Source organism: Narcine bancroftii, chromosome 5, assembly GCF_036971445.1.
Source record: "Narcine bancroftii isolate sNarBan1 chromosome 5, sNarBan1.hap1, whole genome shotgun sequence".
Classification (NCBI taxonomy): domain Eukaryota; kingdom Metazoa; phylum Chordata; class Chondrichthyes; order Torpediniformes; family Narcinidae; genus Narcine; species Narcine bancroftii.
This window is the reverse complement of record NC_091473.1, coordinates 166504010-166518292: the sequence shown is the minus strand read 5'-3', so window position 1 is coordinate 166518292 and position 14283 is coordinate 166504010. Positions and strand designations below refer to the sequence as shown.

The 14283-nt window shown below is 40.3% G+C and overlaps 1 protein-coding gene across 3 annotated transcripts in view; it reads left to right on the top strand.

Moving 5' to 3' along the window:
• The first annotated feature begins 12321 nt into the window (after positions 1–12321).
• Positions 12322–14283, top strand: part of pde12 (phosphodiesterase 12) — a 99738-nt gene continuing 97776 nt past the window's right edge. The window contains exon 1 of one of the 3 annotated variants that reach the window (XR_011358001.1): positions 12322–13598. Coding sequence is in view for 2 of the 3 variants with exons in the window: in XM_069939618.1 (XP_069795719.1) it covers positions 12402–13598 (1197 nt within the window). In the remaining variant the exon portion in view is untranslated. The remainder of the gene's footprint in view (positions 13599–14283) is intronic. The other 2 variants (XM_069939618.1, XM_069939617.1) reach the window with 2 other exon arrangements.

Here is a 14283-nt window from a genome sequence, read left to right as displayed (position 1 = left end):
CACGATTGCAGCGGTTGCAAGGGAAAATTGGTTGGTTGGGGTTGGGTGTTGGGTTTTTCCTCCTTTGCCTTTTGTCAGTGAGGTGGGCTCTGCGGTCTTCTTCAAAGGAGGTTGCTGCCCGCCAAACTGTGAGGCGCCAAGATGCACGGTTTGAGGCGTTATCAGCCCACTGGCGGTGGTCAATGTGGCAGGCACCAAGAGATTTCTTTAGGCAGTCCTTGTAATTCATCGAGAGAACAAAAACATCCCTTAGAAAAACAATCAGATAAACTTTTTATTCCCTTCCCCCCTTATATAAAAAAAAGAAAAAAAAGTTCAAACTCTTATAAAATTCTCCATATTCTTTATTTATATCATCTTCAAAATTCTCTATCGAAATTAACTTAATTTTATTAAACTCTTCCCCCTCAATGTATTTGTACTTGATTTTCTTCTTTTTCTTCTTATCACCTTTCCCCTCATCTTCCTCTTCATCTAATTCAACATCCTCAATTTTTGGCTTATTATCTTCTGTGACATCATCCTCTTAAAAAAGAGAGAAAAAAGAGAAAAAAAAACCCCAAAAAAAAGAAAAAAAGGAGAGAAAAAAAAACCTCCTAATTCCCTCTCAATTACAATCAGGAAACAAAAAAAATCAATACTAAAATAATACCCTTAAACATATATTTAAATCAAACATAATACATGTATTTAACAAATGAAATCCACTTTAAAACTAAGTTCAAATATTAAAATCATATATCAACCACATATCTGTTATACAAAAAATCATAATAATACATAAATACAGAATTTTTAAAAATTATTATTTTTTTTTTAATTTAAAAAAACCTTCACTTCTTAACCCAAAAATTAAAAAGAAAAAAAAACAGGTCGGAGGTCACGACTACCTCCTCCTGTTTAAACCGCCCAAAGCGGTAACTCCCCCAAAATATTGGGTGTGAGATAACTCACAGGTAGCTGATGACTTCTGGAAACTAGTGCCCACCCAGTTCCCTCTCCCAACTCCCATTTCATTAAACTATCATCATTATTTAAACTATTTAAACTCTTCTCAAAACAAAAGATAGAAGATTTATTTTTTTAAATCAACGTTACCACTTCGATCACCATTGCTTCCATTTCTTTTAAAAATCTGGATCCCACCTTACATCTCTACTCTCTTTGGAGACCTTAAAGGACTACATCGTTCCTGAAACTGCATGATTGGTAGAGACTGAGCAAAGTCCATAACCTACTTAGGATTGTCAAAGAACTTTGGCTGATTTCCATCCTGAAAAATCTTCAGTACCGCAGAATACCTGAATGTTGCCTTATGTCTTTTTTTCCACAACCGTTCTTTCACAGAATTAAATTCGCGTCGTTGAAACATAATTTCTTGACTCAAATCTTGATAGAAGAAAACAGGATTATTCTGAACCATCAAAGGAGATCTATTTTGCTGGGCATTTCTAATAGCCGTACGTAAAATACTCTCTCTGTCACAATAGTTTAAACAACAGATCAGAACAGGTCTTGGATTCTGTCCTGAAAAAGATTTTCTTCTTAAAACTCTATGAGCACGTTCCAGTATTAAACCTTCAGGGAATTTATCCTGTCCTAACACTCATGGAATCCATTCAGTAAAATATTTTCTTGGATCTGGTCCTTCTATGCCTTCTGGCAAACCAACAATTTTTACGTTGTTCCGTCTAGATTGATTCTCCAAATAATCAACCTTTTTTGCTAAATTTTTATTTTGGATCTGCAATGTTTCAATTATTCTATTTTCATCTTGCAGTTGATCCTGTACATCGACTAAACCTTGATCACACATTTCAAATCTTTCAATGGTTTCAAGCTTAAAAGCTCCATTAATGGCTTCCGCCATTGCATTAATCTTGGAAATAAACAGGTTCACAAAATTAGCTAAGTGACTCAATACAGAATACATCTTATCTTCAAGATCCTTAACAAACATTTCAACAGAAGTAGATTCAGGCATAATGGGGTCTTGCTGTTCCTTAGAGACCACGGGATCTTCTGTCTCTTCCCTTAATTTAGTATCTTTTCTAGCAGTTTAACTTCGTATAAAAATCCCTCTCAAAGTCCCTCCAGCAATGCCAGGAGACTGAAGATCAGGATTATCTTTAAGCCAAATCTCTTTAATCATTTTCACTGAATCGATGTCTGGAAAAACCGTTGTAATTGAAGATGCCTTTTGCAGCGCCACCACTGTAGCAGTCGAATGACAGCTCTTTAACTCTCCAGCTGGTGGCACCCCAGCTGATTCAACTGTCAAAGTCTCAGTAACAGCACTCACAGTGCCCGTTGTGTGAAATACTGGCACCCGACCAGCCCTTTGTTCTGAAAGCTGCTGAATGCGACCTTCAGAGAGCCTTAAAATGGAGTTTCAATGCCAAATTCTGTATGTCTTCTTCTGGATCCATTCTACGCTGAGTCCTGGCTTCTTGTAAACAAGCAGGCCCAGACAATTTCGGAAAATGTAGTTTTTTAACAGTCTGTTGATGTTTTCTTTTACCTTTTTTTTTGCATATAAACCACTAGGTACTGATCCAGCACCTCTTATTATTTATAAACTTTTAAAAGAACTTTAATGGGCACTTCCAGGTCTGGAAGGCACGTCTGTTCCCTACGCCATCTTGCCACGCCCCCCGCACAGAATTTTTAATATCTTATTTATGGATAAGTCATTGAAGTTTATGTTTTAATGTCAACGGTTTGAACAAGAGGGTAAAAATGAAAAGAATAAAAAAGATAAAAGCTGACATAGTATTTCTCCAAGAAACACATCTTACTGAAGTGGAACACGACAAATTGAGGTGATTGTGGAGGGGGCAGGTCTTCTCTTCTTCATTCAATTTGAAAGCAGCGGACATGGTAATTTTAATTAATAAAAACGTCCCGATTGCTGTAGAACATGTCTCCATAGACCAAGTGGGTAGATATGTAATGATAAATGGAAAACTACTCAGAATTAATGAATATTTATGCCTTGAACTATGATGATGAGGTCTTTATGAAGGACGTATTTTTAAAAGCTGCAAAGGGAAGGAAAAATACATTGATTGGAGGGGACTTTAATTTTTGTTTGGATCTGATTCTAGATAAATCGGCAAAAATGGTAACAAGAGCCAAGGCAGCTAAATTAACTCTCTCATATACGAAAGATTTAAATTTGTTGGATGCATGGAGGCAGTCTAATCCGAATGAGAGAGATTATTCATTTTATTCAAAAAATATGACTCACATACCATAATAGATTTATTTTTGCTATCGTCGAGTCTGAAAGATCGAGTAGTAAAAACTGAATACTTACCTAGGCTGCACTCAGATCACTTACCGCTAACCTTGGTAATACAGTTATTGGAGAAGCAGGAAAATAAATACAGATGGCGATTAATTATGATGTTACGAAAAAGGGAGGATTTTAAACAATTTATATGACAACAACTTTTTTGTGAAACTAATTTGGGATCAATGGATAATAGCTTTCCAATATGGGATATGTTAAAGGCATATTTGAGAAGACAAATTATTTCATATACAAAAAAGATTATAAGAGAATGTAATGTGGGAATAAATAAATTGAAGATGGAAATAGGAGAATTAGAAAAGGAATATCAAAGGATGAGAAATAAAGACAAATATAGATCACTGGAAAATAAGAAAATCCAATACAACACCTTGCAAATATATAGAATAAAAAATTGTATTAAATACAAAACAGAAATACTATGAATTGGGAGAAAGAGCACATAAAGTGTTATCATGGCAACTGAAGGCTGAAGAATCAGTGAGAGCTATAAATGCTATACAAAAGGAAAATGACACTATTACATACAATCAAAAAGAGATAAATGAAACATTTCAACAATATTACAAAAATTTATATAAATCTGACTCGCCGGGAGATGAGGCTGAAATCGACAAGTTCTTAGATGAAGTGAGACTCTTGAAGTTGAATGATGAAGACAGACAGGAATTAGCTTTATAATTTACCAGGGAAGAAATTTAAAAAAAACACTGGGGACACTTCAAGCTAACAAAGCCCTGGGTGAGGGTGGATTTGCAGTCGAATTTTATAAAGAATTTAAAGAGCTCTTAATGCCCCGGTTTATGGATGTAATAGAACAAGCAGAGTAAACCCAGAAATTACCGGATTCCTTCTCAACAGCAATAATTACTGTGTTGCCCAAAAAGAACAGAGATCCTATGAAAATTTCATCTTATCGAGCGATATCTGTTTTGAATGTAGATTACAAAATAATAGCAAAAGCATTAGCAAACAGATTGGGACAATTTTTACCTAAATTAATTCACGTCGATCAAGTAGGATTTGTTAAAGGGAGAAAAGCATCAAATAACTTGGCACGACTATCTAACATAATACACTTAGCTCAGTCACGGAAGGACCCCTATATAGTAGTATCCCTAGATGCAGAAAAGGCATTCGACAGACTTGTGTGCCTTTTTCCTTTGTTTAAAACATAGGAAAAGTTAGGTATTGGACAAGGATTTATAAATTGGGTTAAGACTCTATATCAAAATCCACAGGCAAAAATAATATCCAATAACCAGATATCAGGAATGTTCCCGTTAAGGCGTTCAAGCAGGCAGAGCTGCCCCCTTTCTCCAGAACTATTTGTTATGGTGTGATAGAATATGTTGTATTTGTGTTGTATATAGATACGTTTTAAAGGATAAATTGGGGCAAGGTTTTAGTGCAGGTCACATACTAACACGTCAAAACAGATCTCACTTAAAATACTGGAGCTCTGCTCAAGTTAGATAGGTTGGCTCCGAATACCTTTGCAAAAGCTTTGGGGAGTGCCCAAGAGACTTCACTAATGGATTGTTGTTTTGTAAAGCAACAGATGAAAGAACTCAAAGGAATAGGTTCAGAGCCGCAGACTGTCTGAGGGCTGCTTGCTGTTCTAAGAGGGTCGTGTGGTTTTGCAAGCAGAGGGAGAAAAACAGATTTTTCTTTGAGAGAGTTCAGTTCTGCAGTTTTACGGTCAGCAGCAGCATCTGGTACTGCAACAGGACAAGCTGGCATGCTTGTGGAAACCACCATTTTGAATATGGGTGTGAGTGCTTAGTTCAGCCTGGTCAAAGCCCTTGTGATCCATACAAGAGGAGAGGACTGGCTGCTTAATGTTTCACTTGAAATAAGGGAAACAAAAAGGAAGTCTATGGTGACCTGAAAGAAAGAGGTTATCATCTGGAAAACCCTGATGGGGCATGTTTCTTCGGCAAGACACTGAAGTGGCTGATTAAAAGGAATCAGTTGTGGGTGTTCAGTGAACAACAAATCTCTCTCTGAAAACTGACAAGAACCTTGAGCGGTAACCATTTACCTTTGAAGCATCAAAGCCTGGTGAAATTCATTAAATGTTAAACTCTGAGCACTGTATAAGAATTGCCTGCAACCAGTAAACTTGGAGGAGTGAGAAGTGAAATTAGACTGTGAATCAAATAACTTTTCTGTTGATTTAATGTTATTAATGTTGTGTTGCAATAATTACTTTATTTTTATTTTTTATTTAAATGTAATTTCTTTGTTTTATTCATGTAATAAAATCTTTAAATAAAGTTTCAAAAAAAAAAGAACTTTTCTGAACTTACATACTCATTACATACATGCGCTTAGAATTAGAAGGGGGTTAAGTTAGGTTAATTAAGTTAATAGTGATAAGTTCAAGTTTGATTCTGTTTCATCTTTAAAGATAATTAGAAGAAACTTTTGTTTAAGTAACCATTTGTCCTGGTGAATATCTATTACTGCTGGGTTTTGGGGTCCTCTGGGTTCGTAACAATGGCGATAGAACCTCTGGCAGAAATGATCAGGGGTGATCCTAAAATCAAAGGCTTCGAAGCTGGATAAGTTCAACATAAGATTAGTTTGTTTGTTGATGATATACTGCTGTATATGTCTGAACCCGAGAAATTACAGGAAATTTGTAATGGAGGATTTAGACTAGCTTATGAAAGAAGGGATGCAGTTGCATCAGAAGACATAATCTCAATTCCACTATGAGGCCCAGGATGTAGTTGAATAGGAAGACATTATCTAAATTACAGGAAATTTAAATAAAATCTGGGAGAGTATCAGGATATAAAATAAGTATGGAAAAAAGTGACATTTTACCAATAAGAAACCAAAATTAAGAGCGCTTTAAAGTAAATAGTATGCTTAAATGGAAAAATTATGGGATTAAATATTTAGGAATCATGCTCAATAACAATTTGAACAATCTATACAAATTATTGACAAAAGTAGAAAAAGATTTGCAGAAGTGGAAGGACCTGGCCCTGGCCTTAATAGGAAGGATTAACTGTATAAAAATGAAGATCATGCCAAAGATCCAATACTTGTTCCAATCAATACCAATATAAGTTTTTAAAATAATAAATGGTATGGTAAAGTCATTTTCATGGAACAATAAAGTGCTGAGGATAGTACTGAACAAATTGATGTGGGATTACAAATCAGGGGGTTTGAGGCTTCTGGATTTTAAGAGCTATCGCAGCTGAGGTTTTTGGCATTCTTTTTTAAATTGAATCACTGAATTTGGTACATATGATGCTACACAGGTTGGAGGAAGCATCACCCAATGATTTTATTTATAGGTGGAAACTAATTAAGAAAAAGTCTTCTAATTCTACATTGATTCATTTGATTAAAATATAGCAAGACACCAATGACATAATAGGGTTCCATTATGTAACAATCCAATGCAGCCAATGATAATGGGGAATGGGATTTTAAATATTTGGTCCCAGAAGGGGATTAGGTATATTGCAGATTGTTAAAAGAATGGAATTTTAATGTCATTTGAACAAATGAAGCAAATATATGATGTCCTGAATGGCACCTTTCTTTGCTATCTGCAATCAAGAGCTTTTTAAAGAGAAAGTTGGGGAAACAATACGACTCCTCCGGGGTCAAGTCAATTGGAACACATTTTATGGGTGGGTAATATACATAAGTTTACTCAAATTTATTTTACCTTCCAGACGGATGGGAAAAGGCTCAGAATTCATAGGTCCAGGGAAAGAATGGAAGCATATTTAACAGTGAACATATCAGAATAATCCTGGGCTGAATGTTGTAAAGAAGGGGTAACATTGATTATTAATGCGAGGTATGGTTTGGTGCAACACAATTTTCTTCATCAAGTATATTTGACTCCGCAAAGATTGCACAAATCAAAGCCTGAAATATCCGACAGATGTTTCTGATGTGGAATAGAAGAAGGAACACTTCTCCATTCCTTTTGGTCCTGTGTGAAAGTAAATGTTTTCTGGCAGGAAGTGTCAGAAGTGTTATCTAAGATTACAGGAGTCAGCTTCTGGCCATCTAGAATTATATTTGTTTGGGAATTTTATAGACATTAGTAATCATTTAACTGAGTTCCAAATCTCATTTACTAATATTGCATTGGCGATAGCTAAGAAATGTATGACCGGCACGTGGAAATCCGAAATACCGATTTCTCTGAAGAGATGGATATCAGAAATGGACAGTTGTATTCCTATGGAAAAGAATGTTTATAATTTAAGAAACAAACACAATACATCCCTGATAACCTGGCAACCGTATTTGAACTTTATTGGTGCACAAGTGTAATATTGCTGCTGTAAATACGTGTGTAAATACTAGTACTTTTACCTGTAAAATAGATTGTAAGTCTCAGCGGTGGACAAAAAGACTGTATCCATTTATCTTGTTTAATTTAAGCGGAAGGGGGTAATGAGGTGGGGGGGGGGATGTTTTTGTTTTGGAATTTTTATATTGGTTTGTTATATATATGTATGTAAATAGCACTTTTTGTATTTTTATAAGAAAAAAGAAAGAGCAGATCAATATATTTATTTGTAAGTGGTTTATAGATTATTTTGGTATATATATGTAAAGAATGTGTAAGTGATATGTGTTTCAAAAGCAAAAATATTAGAAAAACAGTGTCAATCATTCTGGCTATTTAAATTCCAGAAGGATTATATATTTAGTATTATTACAAAATTAGACATTGAAGATCTCCAATTTAATAGGAGGTAGTGTCATTGAAATTAATCTCTCGGAGACCTCGCGCATTATTTCACAGACTTTAGTACGCATGGTATATCATGGAGTGTTGGCAGCAGCCTCCACTGCTTGTCGAATCTAAAATCTGCAAGCACTGTATCTATGCAGAGAGACAAACAAGCTTTTACAGAAATTATGAATGCATCATTTAATTAAAAACTTTGCAAATAATATCCAGGTCTTGACGAGTTCTTTTTATTGAAACTTTAGTTTTGTCTAATTGTATGAGAACCTCATTATTAACTACAATTAGCATCCCTGACTACGTCAAAGCGACAACTTTACTTCAAATACTGTAATGCGTCTCACTGAACACAGTTAGTTTCAGCTGCTGTTTAAAAACAGGCTGTTTGCCAGCTAGGTTAATGTCAACATCTCTGCATGAAATTTTCTTCCCCGGATCCCTCCTTGTTAACCCTTTGGATTAATACGTCCAGCCTACTTTCACTTTTATTCACATTCCCTTGTCCTACCTTTTAAATTCTACAGGTTTATTTATGCTTTGTCGTGAAAAGGGGATCATCATCCACAGGGTATGGGGACATTGTTAGATCTCCTTCTTAATCACGACTATCTTCTGCTGCCTCATTCAAGTCATAGCATTACCTGCTTCTACTTCATTTTAGTCTGACTGTCACTTTAACAGTCAACAAATCAAGCTACAAACATGCATAGCTTTGGAGAGACTGGGGTGGCACCAACTTGTACAGCATGCACCGACTTCACTACTTTTGAAGAGTCATGTGAGTGAAAAACATTAAAGGAATAGCACTCTTTGCGATCAGCAGCCTTTTTAAAGTGTGACAGAATTGTGCTATTTTATTATATATATATATATATGTGTGTGTGTGTAGGTGGACAGGGAAAGACAAAGACATTTACACACAGAAACCATTTTGAGAGAAGACGTGTCTGCTAACTCATTGTCCAGTTGAAGCTGTTTTAACAACTATAAAAATCAGAAGTGATTCTCCATGGAAACTAAAGACAGACATTTACTCGGAGAAACACCTGCGTATACAAGAAAGCAATCCAGAACTTCAAACACTCAGAGAGAGACGCCTGTATAATCTGTATAATGTCCATGATGCTTTTGTAGAAATGAAACAGAAATGCACAACAGTCCTTCTCTTATAAAGGTGACTGCATCTCTAACTTCAGATGAAACTGGTGCAATATTAAAGATGCCTTCCTGCTGTCATAATCATATAAAGTGATGGCTTTCACATAAATCATGATACTGGGTTACACATTTCCCTCCATCAGTGGTTTCTGGCTACTTTTTGGGCTATTTCACACACAACTTGGGCATAATTTAGGGTAGCCTCATTTGATAAATTAGGGGTAACAGGAGCTTTAGATCCAATAGGCATGGGTCATCCCATCAATATCTCGTAAGAGGTTAACCCCTATTTTGCCTATTCCTTAATATGTACATTGCAATGGGCAGGCCCTCTGGTCAGCTAAGCTTATGGTGTAAACAAACCTTTGTTAATGCATCCATTCCAGTATTCTGGAGGATTGAGGCTGTTATGGGATATTCCACCTGAATCCCAAGGCTTAAGCCAGGCCTTTCACTAACATACTAGCAAAATGAGACCCCTGATTGCTGTTCATCCCCAAAGATATACAAAATCGTTGAGGATTCTGTTGGTAGAGGGGTAGCAGGTGTTCCTGAACTTGATGGTACGAGTCTGGTGCCACCTATGCCTCTTTCCTGATGGTAGCAGCAAGAACAGAGCATGTGCTGGGTGGTGTGGGTCCTTGATGATTGCTGCTGGTCTCTGACGGGGCAGCACTCCCTGTAGATTTACTCAATAGTGGAGTTTTGCCTGTAATGTCCTGGGCTATGTCCATTACCTTTTGGAGGGCTTTATGCTCAGACCATGATGCAGCCAGTGAGCACACTTTCCACCACACCTCTGTAGAAATTTGCCACGGTTTCTGGTATCATACCGAACCTCCACAAACTCCTGAGGAAGTCGAGGTGCTGATGTGTTTTTTTCACAACACCATTGGTGAGTTGGGTCCAGGAAAGATCCTCCGAGATAGTGACTCCTAAGAACTTAAATTTTCTCACTCTCTCCACCTCTGATGCCCCAATGATCTCTGGCTTTCCTTTCCTGAAATCAGCAATCAGCTCCTTAGTTTTGGTGACATTGAGTGCAAGGTTGTTGTGGGTGCACCATTCAGTCAAGTTTTCAATCTCCCTCCCTTTCCGTTATACAACCCACTACCATGGTATCGTCGGCAAATTTGTGGACAGTGTTATTGGCATACTGAGCTACACAGTTGTACGTGTGTAGGTAAATTTAGCACAACCTGTGAATCAAACTTCATTTTAACAATTTATTATTGTTGTGACTGCAGCATTATCATTCTCAGATACAATCTCACTTAATAAAAAGATTGAAATCATGAATCTTATTGGATACTTGGATGCTTTGACGAGCACTTCATGATATTTGATGATATTCACAATGTATCATCATCAAGAAGATTGGCTGCAGCACATGTCAGTTATTCTTAAGATTCTGCAAATCATAAATATAAGTGAATATTTTCTTACATCATGTATTCATCTTCTCTTTCTGCACTGAGGTAATTCAATGTACATTATTGGTTGTTTTACAACAAAAAGCACTCATTAAGCTGCAGTAAGTATTTCAGCGGCTGTGTACATTGTATCGTGTGTAACGGAAAAAAGAATCAATGCAGCGGAGATGTGGTTTCTCAGAAGAATACTATGCATATCATCATCCCCTTTCACACTGGCAAGTGGTCTCAGAAGTTAACGGCCAATCGGCCTAAAAAGGATCTAGTGTGAAAGGAAAATCTTCTCAATGCCGATATGAGATGACATAATCTCACACCGGGGATAGAATGCCTTGACCCTGAGTACAATCCCCGGCGTCTGCAGACACCGGCATTGCAATCAGGCAAGTGTAGAATGAGCAATTACATTATAGGACAGAAATGACCCAAGTTTTTGCATGAGTGCAGGAACATGAAGGAAGAAAAGATTAAAATAAAGGTATAAGTTTTGCGTAGTGAGAGAGAGAGAGGAAATAAATAGCAATAGTGGACAATTTTTAAACAGCGTGGGAAAGTTGGTAGCGCTATTGTGCACAATTTATAAAGTCCGTGGGGAAAAACCGATGGCGGACATGACTTCCCAGAATGCCATGGAGCAGTGCATACAGCCCTTTCTTTGCCACACAAAATTGTGGGGGGGGGGGGGGGCAGGTGCGCCATTGCTTTGTCCCACAGTAGTTCTATATTGTGCGCTATAACACTACCAACTTTCCCACGCTGCTTAAACTGTGCACGATTGCGCTACCAACTTGTCCAAGCTCTATAAATTGTACGTGATAGCGCGACCAACTTTCCCGCACTGTTTAAAAATTGTCCACTATTGCTATTTATTTCTAGCACTTTCCCACGGTCCCTTATAAAGGTTTCTGTAGGTCGGCACAACGACAATAGGAGCTGAAGGGCTTATTCTGTGCTGTACATAATATTGAGGCATGATGAATTTTGTTTAAATACAAGATCATAATACATTGATCAGTATTTAGGGCAGGTCCACCATCACTCAATGCGTCATGACGTCACCAGAAGGTAGGACAGTCCTAATCCCTGGGGATGGCTCCTTGCAAGTGTGAACAGTGCAGTGTCCCAGTTAAGAGTGGGACAGAATAACAAAAAAAAATAGTTCTACAAAGAACAAAAACAAAACGTACATCATTTAAAAGAATCAGGAAACTGCAATCAGAATTCTTTAGACAAATCACGCGAAGAGATACATTAAAACATTTAGTTACATCTGGAAAACGAAGCAGAGGCCGACAGAGAATGAATATGAGAGATGGTGAGAAACAGGGGAGGCAACAACTACAATTCGAAGGGACAGAGACTGTGATGGATGGAGAGACGAGAGGGGCCCACGGCAAACTGCAAAGCATCATGGGTAGGGCAATAAACTATCATAAGGCAGCCAACAAAAGAGGCCGTGGTTTCTGTCGTGATATGTTTTCTCCTCGTTCATTATTCCCTACCTGTGTGCTGCTGTATGTATGAGGCTGGCCCGCCCACTCGTGACTCATCTCCTCTATGTCTCTGCCCCTTATGAACTGGCCATCAAGTTGGAGCAGAGCTCAGGCGTGCCGGCGCCGCCCCCCCACGTGGTGTCTCCTCGCGCGCCGCCCCCCCACGTGGTGTCTCCGCGCGCGCCGCCCCCCCACGTGGCGTCGCCGTTGCCCCCCCCCTTCCGCTCGTGGCCGAGCAGGGGAAGCGCAGCTGCGAGCGGATGCTCGCCGCGTTGGGCCTCGCTCTCCGCTCCCTGCGCCGCCCAACCTCGTCAGGCCTCCGTGCGGCGCTCTCCCTGGCCGCAGGCCCGGGCATGCAGACGGCCGTCGTCCGCTGCGTCCCGGGCGACAGCAAGATGACCATCTCGTTTGAGCTGGACGGCGGCCACCGGCGCCTGGAGCGGGAGCAGCGCGAGTGCCTGCGGGCCGCGCTGGCTCGCATCGCCCACAATGTCCTCCGGGCACAGAACAAGCCGCGGAAAAGCCGGAGGGCGGCGGCGGCTCAGGCAGCGGAGCAACCCCAGGCCCCAGAGGTGGGCCTGTACGTGGGAGAGCAGGCCGTGGCCGGCGACACGAGCAACGCGGAGGCCTGGCAAGATGGCGCCGTGCTGCAGGTCGGGGGGACGCGGTACCAGGTGCTGCGGAACCCGCCCACCCTGACTCGCCTGGAGTTGCCCGCTGCCATCCTGGCCGGCTTTCCCGTCTGCCCCCGGGTGCAAGTCGAGTTCGGCGAGCCGGCCAAGTCGCGTTTCGAATGGCTGAAGGAGGCGGCCGGGGCCTGGGAGCCGGTGGCGAGCGGCAGGGTCTTCACCCCGGGCAACGGCCTGATCGGCTCCAAGCTCAAGGTGCGGTGCAGCCCGGGCAACGGGAGCAGGTTCGGGCCGGTGGCCGAGTTGGAGAGTGCGGGCGCCGTGGAGGCCGGACCGGGAGCCTGCACCTTCGACAGTCGTCACCCGTTCACCCGGGAGGCCGTGGCCGGAGCGCTCCTCCGAGTCGTTTCTTACAACATCCTGGCCGACGTGTACGCCCAGACCGAGCTCTCCAAGACCACCCTGTACCCGTACTGTGCTCCGTACGCGCTGCTCACCGATTACAGGCAGAACCTGATCAAGAAGGAGCTCCGTGGCTACCATGCCGACATCCTCTGTCTCCAGGAAGTGGACAAGTCAGTCTTCACCGATAGCCTGGCGCCTGCCCTGGATGTCTTCGGTTATCACGGGTTGTTTCGGATCAAGGAGAAGCAACACGAAGGGCTCGCCACCTTCTTTAGGACCTCCAAGTACAGGCTTCTAAGCCAACATGATGTAATCTTTAGTGAAGCTCTGGCTGGAAATCCTTCGCACGCCGAGCTCCTGCAGAAGATTTCTGCAAATCCAGTGCTCACAGATAAGGTGCTGCAAAGATCAACCGCTTTACAGGTACTGAAAACGTGTTTTAAAACTAAAGTATTACAAAAGCTTCCACACAGCTCTCGGGAGATCAGGAAACAATTCTGGAAATAAACAGTTGAAGTTTCCAGTTGAAAAGTTAACGAGTTAATCAGATTTCATTGTCACGAAATTCAATGTTTTGCAAAGGTACCACATTCCAAATATTTATATAAACCACCTTATAAAATAAAGACAAAGTAAGGCATTGTCTTTAGTTCATTCAGGCATGGCAGCAGGGCAGAAGCTGTCCTTGTGCTGCTGAGGGCTTGTCTTCAGGATTGTGTACCTTCACAGTGGTAGCAGTGTGAAGAGGGCATGACCCGGGAGGATAGAGGCTGCTTTCTTAAGGAACTTGCCTCTTATACAAGTCCTTTATGTCACAGGCCAAATTAACAACCCTCTGGAGTTTTTTTTTTCCTGTCCCAAGTGTTGGCACTTGCACACCTCAGTGATGCAGCCAGACAGAATGTTCTCCATGGTACACCTGTAAAAGTTTTTGAGAGTCTTTGATGACATACCAAATCTCATCAAATGCCTTCATGATTGCATCAACATGGAGTCTCCAGAACAGATCCTCAGAGATGTTGACACCCAGAAATTTTTAGTTCCTGACCTTCTCTACTGCTGACCCCTTGAGGACTGGTTCTCCTGATTTCCCTTTTTTGAAGTCCAC